The sequence below is a fragment of the Coregonus clupeaformis genome, chromosome 26 (genome assembly GCF_020615455.1).
Source record: "Coregonus clupeaformis isolate EN_2021a chromosome 26, ASM2061545v1, whole genome shotgun sequence".
Lineage (NCBI taxonomy): Eukaryota > Metazoa > Chordata > Actinopteri > Salmoniformes > Salmonidae > Coregonus > Coregonus clupeaformis.
The window spans coordinates 349063-361744 of NC_059217.1; the positions used below are offsets into that span (position 1 = coordinate 349063).

Genomic DNA, 12682 nt, shown 5'->3' on the forward strand with positions numbered 1-12682 from the left:
AGTAAACCGCACCACGGTACAAATGGAATCAGCCCGAGACCACTCTTTTTGAGCAAATCACAGTGAGTTGTTTAGTGAACTCCCGAGTGCAGATAGTGTTCACACCAGTCCAAACGAACCCGGGGGTAAATGCAACAGTTTGGAAAAAACACACCAAACCAATTTGGTGTGAAAGCCCCTTTAATCTCTTTGGGTGTTTTCACACTTAGTTCCTTTCAGTACATTTTTGTGAACTCACTCCGGTTGCCAGCTCACTTCACGTCAAACACGAGATTCAAACTGGCAACCCTCTGGATGCTGACTCGCCTCTCTAACCTCTAGGCTACCTGCTGCCTAGCCTCTGCTGAGTCCGCAACAACCGGATGTTCCGGTTTTCAGGGGAAATGGAAAGAGAGCCTGTGACCCAACTTCCACTTTTGGACCCTAAGAAGGCGACACTACATCTTAAGTCCTCCTCCACATTTACTGGATTGGTTGAACAATGCAGAAGAGAACCTCCACCAACAGTTTTTTTTTTTATTCTCGTCAAGTCCATTATGTAGGGGATATAGTTTCAGGTGTTTCTTTTATGACTGCTATGTTAGGATATCTGCCCTCCCCTCCTTCTTAAAACCCATTGGAGGAAAAGGTCAGAGGGGAGGGACCTCTGGCTTTATTCATCCTATGGGTTTTGAGGAGGCTTGGAGAAAGGACATGGGGAGTATGCAATTGAGATTCTCCCAGTGGCAGAGTGGCTAGACTTCAGAAAGTATTCAGACCCCTTGACTTTTTCCACATTTTGTTACATTACATCCTGTATTTAAAATTGATTCAATTGTTTTTTTTCTCATCAATTTACACACAATACCCGTAATGACAAAGCAAAAACAGGATTTTAGAATTTTTTTCAAATTTATAAAAAAATGAAAACTGAAATATCACATTACATAAGTATCCTGGCTATAAGGTGAATGCACCAATTTGTAAGTCGCTCTGGATAAGAGCGTCTGCTAAATGACGTAAATGTAAATGTAAATATTCAGACCCTTTACTCAGTACTTTGTTGAAGCACCTTTGGCAGCGATTACAGCCTCGAGTCTTCTTGTGTATGACGCTACAAGCTTGGCATATCTGTATTTGAGGAGTTGCTCCCATCCTCTCAAGCTCTGTCAGGTTGGATGGGGAGCGTCGCTGCACAGCTATTTTCAGGTCTCTCCAGAGATGTTTGATCGGGTTCAATTTCGGGCTCTGGCTAGGCAACTCAAGGACATTCAGATACTTGTCCCAAAGCCACTCCTGCGTTGTCTTGGCTATGTGCTTAGGGTCGTTGTCCTGTTAGAAGGTGAACCTTCCCCCCAGTCTGAGGTCCTGAGCGCTCTGGAGCAGGTTTTCATCAAGGATCTTTCTGTACTTTGCTCCGTTCATCTTTCCCTTTTTCCTGACTAGTCTCCCAGTCCCTGCCGCTGAAAAACATCCCCACAGCATGACACTGCTAACACCATGACTCGATTACAATTGCCACAGTAAAGGGAAACTTTGATAGTGTTACTAACAGGGCGAATGGGCAAGTGTATATGATCCATGTCCTTGTTCAACCACGACTCAGAGAAGCATAAGATATTACAGTTCTTCAGGTCCCGTTGATAGGATAGTCTCGAACGGCGCCCGTCCAGTTTGTTCACCAAATCGAGGTTAGTGATCGCTGTTCTGATGTCCAGAAGCTATTTTCGGTCATAGGAAACAATGGCGGAAACATTATGTACAAGAAAACACACAAAACAGCAGAATTGTCAGAAACCTGTAAAACGTGAGCTATCCATTGCAGCGCCATTCTCCTCTTCTATCCAGTTTCTGTGTGTTTGTGTTAATGTGTTAGCTGTAAGTATCCTGCAATGAGTACAATTTGTGTTTGGCTGTCTGGACTTAAAGACAGCCAGCAAGGTAATGCTTATGTTTTGTCAGCTTGTGTACTATTTTAATATTCATTTTTTAAAGTGCCAATCAGCAGTTGAAACAATAACAAAGCGTGGGCCCCGCCACTGTTATTGATAAACAGCTGAGGGATTTGGCTAGAGAAATGTAACCACTCTCAAATTCATAGACAGTGCTATGGATGCAATGACTGACCATCCATGATATCAAAAGTATAGTTTTAACCATTTTGAGGCTATACAGTGTTTGTTTCCATTTTAAAACAAGCTTATATTTTGGTTTCAGATGGGGTACTACAGTTGAACTAAGCTCATGAAGCATTTCTAAGTTATATTCTTGAAGTCCATGGGTACAATGGGTACATATCATTAATTTATAAGTCAACAAAATGGATGTAGGAACTGCACATTGCCCCTTTTAATAAAAGTTGTTATATATTTTTGTACTACTGTGTGATGTGCCTTCCTGGATACCGACTACCCAGTTCAAGTCTTCATTGTCATGCCTTATCCTGAGAACCTGGTTGTCACACACACACACAAACACACACCCTTTCCCGGAAAGTGAGTTTGCTTTCAGTAAAGACAGTCCAGAAAGTCCCTGGGCTGGGACTAAAGAGCAAAGTCAGCTGTGTGATTGGAGTTTCCCTCCTACGGGCTGGGTCTGTAGGTAAGAGGCTGTGCTCTGAGGTAGGGAAGTAGCCAGCCAGGTATTTTTTAGCAAGGCAGTACAGTAGCTGCCTCACACACACCACTCCTGCCCCAGGGGAGACTGTAGTGTACTCTGTCCCGGGCTCTCTGGGAGAGAGAATCTGTACCAACCCAAGTATGGCCCACTCTGCAGCAGGCCTACAGACCACATTTGAGGATGAGTGTCCCATCTGTATGAGCACCCTGACGGACCCACATCACCCTGCTGCCTGTTCTCATGTGTGAGTAACCTCCTTTTTATTGTCATATTATCTAGTGTTATACCACAGCTTGTAGCCTAATCTGTAAGTTAATTTGTAGCCTGGTCTTTCTGTTTAAATTGAGTATTTGAGTATTTGAGTATTGAGTAATTGAAGTAGGTTCACTTTTACACAGAAGCTACACTGTAGCAGTGAGCTGTGAGCTCCCAGAGCTGATGGCTATAACTGTCTCTAACCCCAAATAGGTCATTCTCCCTAATATAATTAATTCAGTGTCTGAACTCCCTCAAATACGTTTTCTATTAATTCTCTATTTTTGTCAATAAAGACCATCAGCACAGTGCAAAGACAATAGTATCTGTGTACAAACTTAACATTGATGTTTCTTGAGTAATATGATAAACTACTGAGATGAGCTTGACATCAAATTGTTTGTAAAGTAGACTACAGTTTATTTTATGGATGCCTTGTCAAAGATGATATGCTATGATTTGACGAATGACTTTATACTCTAAGTAATGAACAGGTTCTTTACTTCCTCCACACCTTCCACTGCTGGTAAATAACAATAACAAGTTGCCAACTTTTGGCGAAAGTGATAGTGTGTCTTTACATGAGGGGAATCTTCCCTCACACCACAGAAAAATCCCCTGACTGTACCAAATATTATACTTATATGGCAATTCCTCTTCTGAGAGAGGTAGCCTATCAAAATGTGGATGAGAGTACTTTAGCCTTTTCCTTTCAATGTTATGATCACTGTAGTCTGGATTTATGACATAGCTGCAGTGTTAGGAAATAGGTTCTTGCAGGTTTGATTATTCCTGTAAGTGTATACTTCATGACTGAAGAATGTGCCCACTGTATCAGTGGACCATTACCACAATGATGCATGTTGCTTATGCATTTAACTGAATGATGCACTGTGTGTGTGTGTGTGTTGCAGGTTCTGCCGACTATGTCTGACGTGTTCTTTAAAGTGGTTACCCCACTGCCCTGTGTGCAGAGCTAAGGCGCGGGTTGATGACATAATGCCTGCTGGTGCCACTGATGTCACTTTCAGAGTCCAGACGAGGACCACAGTCGTCAGGTTGGGTCAACCTCTCCCTGGCTTGTTGGGGCTTTCCACCCCAGCAACTAGACCTGTGACAGGGGATATCCAGAGGTGAGTGAGCGACTGGTCTAGACACACCCAAACCCACAGAGCCAAATACAGCAGAACCATGTAGAGTCCCTTGGAGTACATTACGTTTCTAAACCACAGGAGGCTGCTGAGGGGAGGACGGCTCATAATAATTGCTGGAACGGAGTGAATGGAATGGCATCAAACACATGGAAACCATGTGTTTGCTGTATTTGATACCATTCTACTGATTCTGCTCCAGCTATTACCACGAGCACGTCCTCCCCAATTAAGGTGCCACCAACCTCCTGTGATCTAAGCATCATATTCAGAGGGTTACAATGAATGCACTGACAGTTTCAATAAGGACCTAAAGGTTGACTGATTGCATACCTACGGTTTTTTGTTGTTGTTGCCGGAGCAGACTACTACAAATAGCTACTCAGGCAACAGGAAGGAGCATGGCCAATCAGAGCCCAGCTACAGAGTCACTACAGCCCCTCCCCTTCCCACCCCAAGATTCTTCCTCCTCCATCACTCCCCCTGCCCCAGCCGATGACCTATATATGTCTATGACCTATACATCTGTTACTCCTCTTGCTGCCCCTACTTCACAAACACCAACCACGACACCTGCCATCACACCTACCATCACTCCTCCTGCCCCTACCAATGGTGCATGCATGACTATGGCTCGAACATCTGCCCCCTCTCTTTCCTCTGTGGCTGCCCCTACTGCACCGGTACCTATTACCACACCTAACCCGACCCCAGGACTCGCTGCGCCCCAGGACCACAGCCATTGGCCATTCCTCAGCACACCCTCCCCAGCTCAAAAACCCACCTCCATGCCCTCTACATTAGCTCCCCCTGTACTGGCTAATTCACAGTCATTACTGTAGGGCTGAATTTTCGCAATCCACCTTCCCTCTCCTTCACTGATGATGAGTAAGTCACCATTGGTATGTGTGTTCTCATTAGTGTGCTTGTCTGTGGTGATTAAAGTATGTTAGATTATTATACATTTGCTTCTCAATGTAGACTACTACAGACCAGATGAGGCTGGTGGGAGGTGCTATAGGAGGATGGGCTCATTGTAATGGCTGGAATGGAATCAATGGAACGGAGTCAACCATGTGGTTTCCATATATTTGTGTTTGATACCGTTCCATGAATTCCATTCCAGCCACTACAATGAGCCTGTTCTCCTATAGCTCCTCCAACCAGCCTCCTCTGCTGCAGACTCATCATTAAAAATGTTACCTGATAGTGTGACAGTATTACATTTTTTTGTATTTTTTTTCTCTAATGCTCACTCTCTCTGTGTTTATCTTTGTCTGTTTATCTCTCTCTCTGCCCCCCCCACCCCCCACTTCTCTCTCAGTGCTGCAGTGAGGACGTTTGTCTGTCCGATCTGCCAGGAGAGGGGTCTGAATGAGCAGGATCTGGTGGATCACTGCAATGACATCCATCACTATGACAACAGGCCCGTGGTCAGTGATAAATCTGTTATAAGTCGTCAGTTGCTGAAATATAATTTAGTTTTATTTTGTGTTGTTTAACCATGATAGTCCCCTTAGTAACAATTGTCACTGCCTCCAGGGAGTCCCCAGTCTCTAGTTCTAGGGAGTTGTTGGCCACTTGGGCTGAAACTTTGTTGCTTTGAGTGATTGTTGCTCTCTGGTGCCCTCTAGGTGTGCCCGGTGTGTGTCTCTCTGCCACACGGTAACCCAAACCAAATCAGCAGGAACTTCATCAGACATTTGAACCTAAGACACTGCTACTATGCCGAGGACTACACGGTAGGCTACACACACACACACACACACACACACACACAGACACAGACACACACACACACACACACACTTAAATATGTTTCTTTGGTCCACAGAATATCCACCAAACCGACACATTGAACGTGCAATATGCCATTATTGAGTCTCTCCGGGATGCCAACCGGAATCCAAGATGATCTTGACTGATATAATTTATAATCTAGCAATTTAGCAATAACAATGTCATAATGATTTGTGTACTAAGTAATATGTTCAATAAGTTGTGTGCAATATTTTGATGCTAAAGCTGCTCACAAACATTTGTGAAAATTGTAATGTTGTCAAACGTTGATAGTTTTATTTTCTTTCTTTTGAATGTATGAAATCTAATTTACTGCAACTAGTCTAACTGCCAATAAATAAACACTAATTCATTACATGTTACATAGTGTAGAAATATTTTGATAAATCTATCATAAAATCTATCAAGTATAATATTGACACTAGCTTTGATATACTTTTCAATTTAATGTCTTTGTATATACTTGACTTGACTATAATAATTTAATCAAACATATTTCTTTCCTGGAGGATTGTATTATGTATGTGGTTGCATGTCCATGTCCATGTGTGTGTGTGTAATTATGTGTGTATTGCTGGTTCTGCTGTCGATTGTTCCTTAGTCTTCCTCTACCTACATAAACTAATGGGAGACTATTAAATAATCAATAATAATACATTTGACATTTATCATGTTTTTCATGAAATTGGATGAAATTTGGATGAAACCAGATCAAAGTAGGACTACCAAAGTATGACAAATTACTGTTGCTTCTACATTGATAAAGTTTCATCAAAGTTACTGGTCCCCTCACCATGTCAAACACTTGGATTAGGAGGCGGGATGGAGGTGGGATTATTAAGTGATTTTTGTGAAATCACATAAAGCCTAATTTTAATACACCAATGGTTACATCTTATTATCTTACCTAATTTAAATAAGTACCGCCTTGTAACCAATATCACAGAAGGCATGTTCGCAGAAGGGGGTGGTTTACATACAGTGGGGAAAAAAGTATTTAGTCAGCCACCAATTGTGCAAGTTCACCCACTTAAAAAGATGAGAGAGGCCTGTAATTTTCATCATAGGTACACGTCAACTATGACAGACAAAATGAGGGAAAAAAATCCAGAAAATCACATTGTAGGATTTTTAATGAATTTATTTGCAAATTATAGTGGAAAATAAGTATTTGGTCAATAACAAAAGTTTCTCAATACTTTGTTATATACCCTTTGTTGGCAATGACACAGGTCAAACGTTTTCTGTAAGTCTTCACAAGGTTTTCACACACTGTTGCTGGTATTTTTGCCCATTCCTCCATGCAGATCTCCTCTAGAGCAGTGATGTTTTGGGGCTGTCGCTGGGCAACACGGACTTTCAACTCCCTCCAAAGATTTTCTATGGGGTTGAGATCTGGAGACTGGCTAGGCCACTCCAGGACCTTGAAATGCTTCTTACGAAGCCACTCCTTCGTTGCCTGGGCGGTGTGTTTGGGATCATTGTCATGCTGAAAGACCCAGCCACGTTTCATCTTCAATGCCCTTGCTGATGGAGGGAGGTTTTCACTCAAAATCTCACGATACATGGCCCCATTCATTCTTTCCTTTACACGGATCAGTCGTCCTGGTCCCTTTGCAGAAAAACAGCCCCAAAGCATGATGTTTCCACCCCCATGCTTCACAGTAGGTATGGTGTTCTTTGGATGCAACTCAGCATTCTTTGTCCTCCAAACACGACGAGTTGAGTTTTTACCAAAAAGTTCTATTTTGGTTTCATCTGACCATATGACATTCTCCCAATCCTCTTCTGGATCATCCAAATGCACTCTAGCAAACTTCAGACGGGCCTGGACATGTACTGGCTTAAGCAGGGGGACAAGTCTTGCACTGCAGGATTTGAGTCCCTGGCAGCGTAGTGTGTTACTGATGGTAGGCTTTGTAACTTTGGTCCCAGCTCTCTGCAGGTCATTCACTAGGTCCCGCCGTGTGGTTCTGGGATTTTTGCTCACCGTTCTTGTGATCATTTTGACCCCACGGGGTGAGATCTTGCGTGGAGCCCCAGATCGAGGGAGATTATCAGTGGTCTTGTATGTCTTCCATTTCCTAATAATTGCTCCCACAGTTGATTTCTTCAAACCAAGCTGCTTACCTATTGCAGATTCAGTCTTCCCAGCCTGGTGCAGGTCTACAATTTTGTTTCTGGTGTCCTTTGACAGCTCTTTGGTCTTGGCCATAGTGGAGTTTGGAGTGTGACTGTTTGAGGTTGTGGACAGGTGTCTTTTATACTGATAACAAGTTCAAACAGGTGCCATTAATACAGGTAACGAGTGGAGGACAGAGGAGCCTCTTAAAGAAGAATTTACAGGTCTGTGAGAGCCAGAAATCTTGCTTGTTTGTAGGTGACCAAATACTTATTTTCCACCATAATTTGCAAATAAATTCATTAAAAATCCTACAATGTGATTTTCTGGATTTTTTTTTTCTCGATTTGTCTGTCATAGTTGACGTGTACTAATGATGAAAATTACAGGCCTCTCTCATCTTTTTAAGTGGGAGAACTTGCACAATTGGTGGCTGACTAAATACTTTTTTCCCCCACTGTATCACCCCAGTCCTCCACACCTTATTATACAACCCTAACACTGCTTCCAACACACTGTTCGGTGCATGCTTAAACATCACATAACACACCCTATCTTCTCCAGGAGCAGTCCGCCCGCATCCCTCCTTCGCCAATGTCATCTGATACATAGAGAACTCTGCATCCATAGCTTCTCCTGACTCCTTTAACTTTTCCTTACGTCTCTTCTTACTCTCATCACATAGGTGCTCACATGCACCACCTAGGACATTTGCCTTTTCTTTACTTGATACAGCTGTGACGTTTCTTTCTACCAACACTGGAATTCCAGCATTTTTACCCTTCCCTATCGTTTTCAAAACATTTTCCAAACCGCACCAATTTCGGTCCCTCTACCAATAGTGGAGCAAAATTCCTGCCATGCCTCCCTTTTCGCCATTTTAATCATTCTTCTTGCCATCGCTCTCTTCCTTTGATACTCCATGAGAGTCCTTTCTGTCAAGCAATTCTTAAGTTCCCGTAGAGTTATATCCCTTTCCTGCACCACCTTTGAGCACTCATCTGTCCACCACGGCACCACCTGCCGTCTTCCTCCCCAGAATACTCTGGAACAGTCACGTCTGCAGCTGATATAATTACAGACGTTACTGCCTCAGCGCACTCATCCACAGACCCCTCCATTGATAACTTTTGTCCCCGCCCAGGTACTTGAACATCTTCCAGTTAGCTTTCTCAAAGCACAACCTCATGTTATTGCCTCTACTCTGCATACACACATCAATATTGACATGACATCCAGCCAGAAAATGATCACTCCCTACCGTGGTTTCTCGCATCACTTTCCATTCACACCTCCCTGCCACCGCAGCAGATACCAATGTCAAGTCCAAGGATGACTCTGTACCCCTCACCACACTGATTCTAGTCCCCCTCCCATCATTAACACAAACTAATCCTCTGTTATCCATACATTCTTCAACTATACTACCATTGTTATCTTTATGCGTACTTTCCCAGATTTCATTTTGGGCCTTAAAATCACCATATTACCTTCCTACCCTACACGTCCCATCAATCCATTCAAACTGTGCTAACATGAGAGGTTTGCAGGGGTTATAGAAATTAACTATTACAATGTTACCTCTATTCCTACATATTTCTATCCCCACACATTCCAAATCCTGTAGCTCCAATACGCTGTACACCTTCCCTCTTTAATGAACGTAGCACCACCCACCACCCACCACCTGACCCCTCCACTCTATCACACCGCACCAAACTGAATTCCGGAATCACAAACTCCAGTTAAGGTTTCAGCCATGCCTCTTGGACACACACTGCATCTGGTACTACATCCATGTCATATACAAACTTCTTAAACTTCTGCCTGTTAGCTATTAAGCTTCTAGCATTCCATTGAAGGACCACAAAAACCATGCTAAATAGGTTGTTCCAACCCATCACCTCTTGGCTGATTCAAAATATCATGCATCATTACTCCAGTTGCTTATGTAATTCCCAGGAAATCTTTGGCAGCGCATACCACCACTTCTATGCTTACATACTTTTTCTTAACCTGATCACTCATATTCATCACGCTACACATGAAGGCATAGATGCCAACCCTGTTCACCACCAAGGAAGTGAGTTTGTGTTTCTACAGGACCTCCCACCCCCACCTACCGTCAACCAATCATGTCAATGCGGAACTATATGGAGCCTTCTGCATTGTTACAAAATTTCGGAGGCGCACCGCGATGCGATATGGAGCTCAATTTGGCCTCTGTGGTCCTCCTGAGGCGCCGCTATTGCGTCACACCCTCCATATGGTGTCTCCGACCACATTTTCAGATCAAGCATAAAATGGCTCATAGTCGTTAACGTTGTAAAAGTTGTGGAATTGACAGGCTCTTAAAAACACAATATTTGAATAATCAAATCATTATCCAGTATCTCGTTATTTAATATTTCCTTTAGAAAATAAAAACAAAAACAAAATATCAGATTCAAATTAAATAAACGAGGAACGACTCCTTACTCGTTTTGTATCTTGTCATCTAATAGGAATTGGGCAAAAAGTGCACGGACCTGTAACAAATCATCAAACTTTATTTTGATTCGAACTTTGGCTCAAACTGGGTGAAAACGCCCTTAGACCAGCAGCTAGAGGCGTAGCAAGCCACGCATCGATTGAGCTGCCACTGTCTGGTCTCACTACAAATGCTGCGTTTATAACAACTTGGTACTGGGAAAAATACCAGGTCAAATCATGACGTCAGTGAACTTCAGGTCGGAGCTCTAGAGAGAGGCCCGAGTTCCCGAGTTGGATGACAGTTCAAATCGATTTTTCCCAGTCGGAGCTAGTTTTTTTCCGAGTTCCCAGTTGTTTTGAACGCACTGAACTCGGAAGTCGAAGATTTCCGAGTTCCCAGTTGGTTTGAATGCGGCAATAACATGACCACTACCTTGCTGCTCGACAGTAAGCGAATCGATCAGCAGGCAACTGTAGAATTCAACATGGCTGCCTTGCACGGTCGGTAAGGGAGTTATTTTCATCTCAGAAGCGGATAGCTAGCTTTTTCACTATCTAAATCCAGAGATAAATACATTTTCGTAGCCTGGGCCTCTCAAGCAGACGCAATGGCTCAGTGCGTACAGTCGGTGCAGGAGTTCATCCAGGACTCGTTTGTCCCGATGGTGGCGGTCCTGTGTAGCGAAGATGCGGAGAAAGTGACTCGTAAAAACAACCTGAATTTCTCGGAGCTGCTAAGGCCCTTCTGCCGGTTAACCTCCGAAGGTAAGGGCTTTGACACGCAACAACTTCACGTTTTTATGTTAAAGACCAACAAATTACACAGGGACATTTTAAACCAAGCTATGTTTGCGGCATTGTGTGTTTTGTGTTCACAGTTGTTAACTAGTTTGCATTAGCATGATGTTGTCCTCCTAGCCAACTAAGCTAACGTTAGCCAATTGCAGTTACCGCCGTCACTTGGCGGCGTCAAGTCAAGTGACAGGAAGGGTGAACCAGCAGTAGCAGACGTGGTGTTGAAACAGGGGCCTTGTCTTGTTTCTTGAATGTGTCACTCGATAGGGCCCACTGACACCCGAGATGTCTGCCATTGTCGTACGGCTGCAACCGTCTTGGGTGCCTTTGTAGTGTTTTCGGCCTCCTCTGTAGCACAGTTAGTAGAGTATGGCGCTTGCAACGCCAGGGTTGTGGGTTCGATTCCCACGGGGGGCCAGCATGGAAAAATGTATGCACTCACTAACTGTAAGTCGCTCTGGATAAGAGCGTCTGCTAAATGACTGACTCAAATGTAAATGTAAAAATGTAGTTAGTTAAAATTGCTTTCGTTTCAACGCAGCGGGGAAGAGGCCCAAGTCCACTAGGGGTTGGGAAGGACGACTTGGGAGTTAGCTAAGCTTCGCCTGTCATGCTAATTTGGCTACCTAAATTGTTTAGCTGCGACTTGAAGGAAGGGTGTCTATCTGCTTGTAAGCTATATTAGCTAGTTAGCCAAATTCAGAGGTGCTTAGCCAGCGAACAGCCAGTCATCTTGTGTGACACTGCCACTGACTGAGCAACGCCCAACAACAACATTTGACATAGCTAGTAAGCTCGCTAACTGGCTAAGCAAGCTGGATTCTGAAACAGAAATGGCCATTCAGTTGAACTTGGATTAAGCAGCCACGAGTAGATTACGTTTGTATTCGTAATTCGGTTTAATGCTAGTTTACCACTGGCATTTAAAACGCCAGTTTACTCATGGTCAGACTGACAATCCAATGTCTTGGTTCCTCACTCATTATGTAAACTAGCTAGCTAGCTAGCTACCAACCCACATCCATCGGTACCATATAATATATATGCAAAGGGCAAGGCCTACCAATCACATCCCCATATCTAGTGTATAGTTTTTCTATGGCTCAAGTGAAATTGGAAAACCGCTGTGTTTTGGAATAAACAAGGCTCTAGGTTTTTATCATCAGGCTGTGATAAACTCACTGCCAAAACAGTGTCATTGCCCTATCATAACCCTAGTTGTCTAATAACAAGTCCTCTCATAGACACATTTTACATTAGATTAATCAAATGTATAATCTCCCCAAGATAAGCAGAGGGGTAGGAAACAAGGAGTGGCATTCTCACAAAACTCCAAAGAATAACCTCTTGGTCTGTGTGTTTAACTTCCAGGCACATTTAATCTAATTTCTGGAGGAATGTGTCCAGATTGTTGACGGTGCTGACTCGCACAGTGAAGAAGTGCCACATAGAGCTCCACAGTGGAGTCATAATACCCATAAAACCTAGC

General features: G+C 43.4%; 2 protein-coding genes across 3 annotated transcripts in view; both read left to right on the forward strand.

Annotated features, from left to right (window-relative positions):
• The first annotated feature begins 2632 nt into the window (after positions 1 to 2632).
• On the forward strand, positions 2633 to 6744 carry LOC121539941 (E3 ubiquitin-protein ligase RNF138-like). The gene is made up of 5 exons (XM_041848591.2): positions 2633 to 2842; positions 3768 to 3986; positions 5329 to 5437; positions 5639 to 5746; positions 5839 to 6744. The coding sequence occupies exons 1-5, from the start codon at positions 2739 to 2741 to the stop codon at positions 5917 to 5919; spliced, it is 621 nt and encodes a 206-aa protein (XP_041704525.1). The 5' UTR covers positions 2633 to 2738; the 3' UTR covers positions 5920 to 6744.
• Positions 6745 to 10760: 4016 nt separating this feature from the next.
• LOC121540040 (trafficking protein particle complex subunit 8) overlaps positions 10761 to 12682 on the forward strand; it is a 59282-nt gene continuing 57360 nt past the window's right edge. For both annotated transcript variants that reach the window (XM_045207695.1, XM_045207696.1), the window contains exon 1: positions 10761 to 11163. In XM_045207695.1, coding sequence (XP_045063630.1) covers positions 11007 to 11163 — 157 coding nt within the window. In that variant the 5' untranslated portion in view covers positions 10761 to 11006. The remainder of the gene's footprint in view (positions 11164 to 12682) is intronic.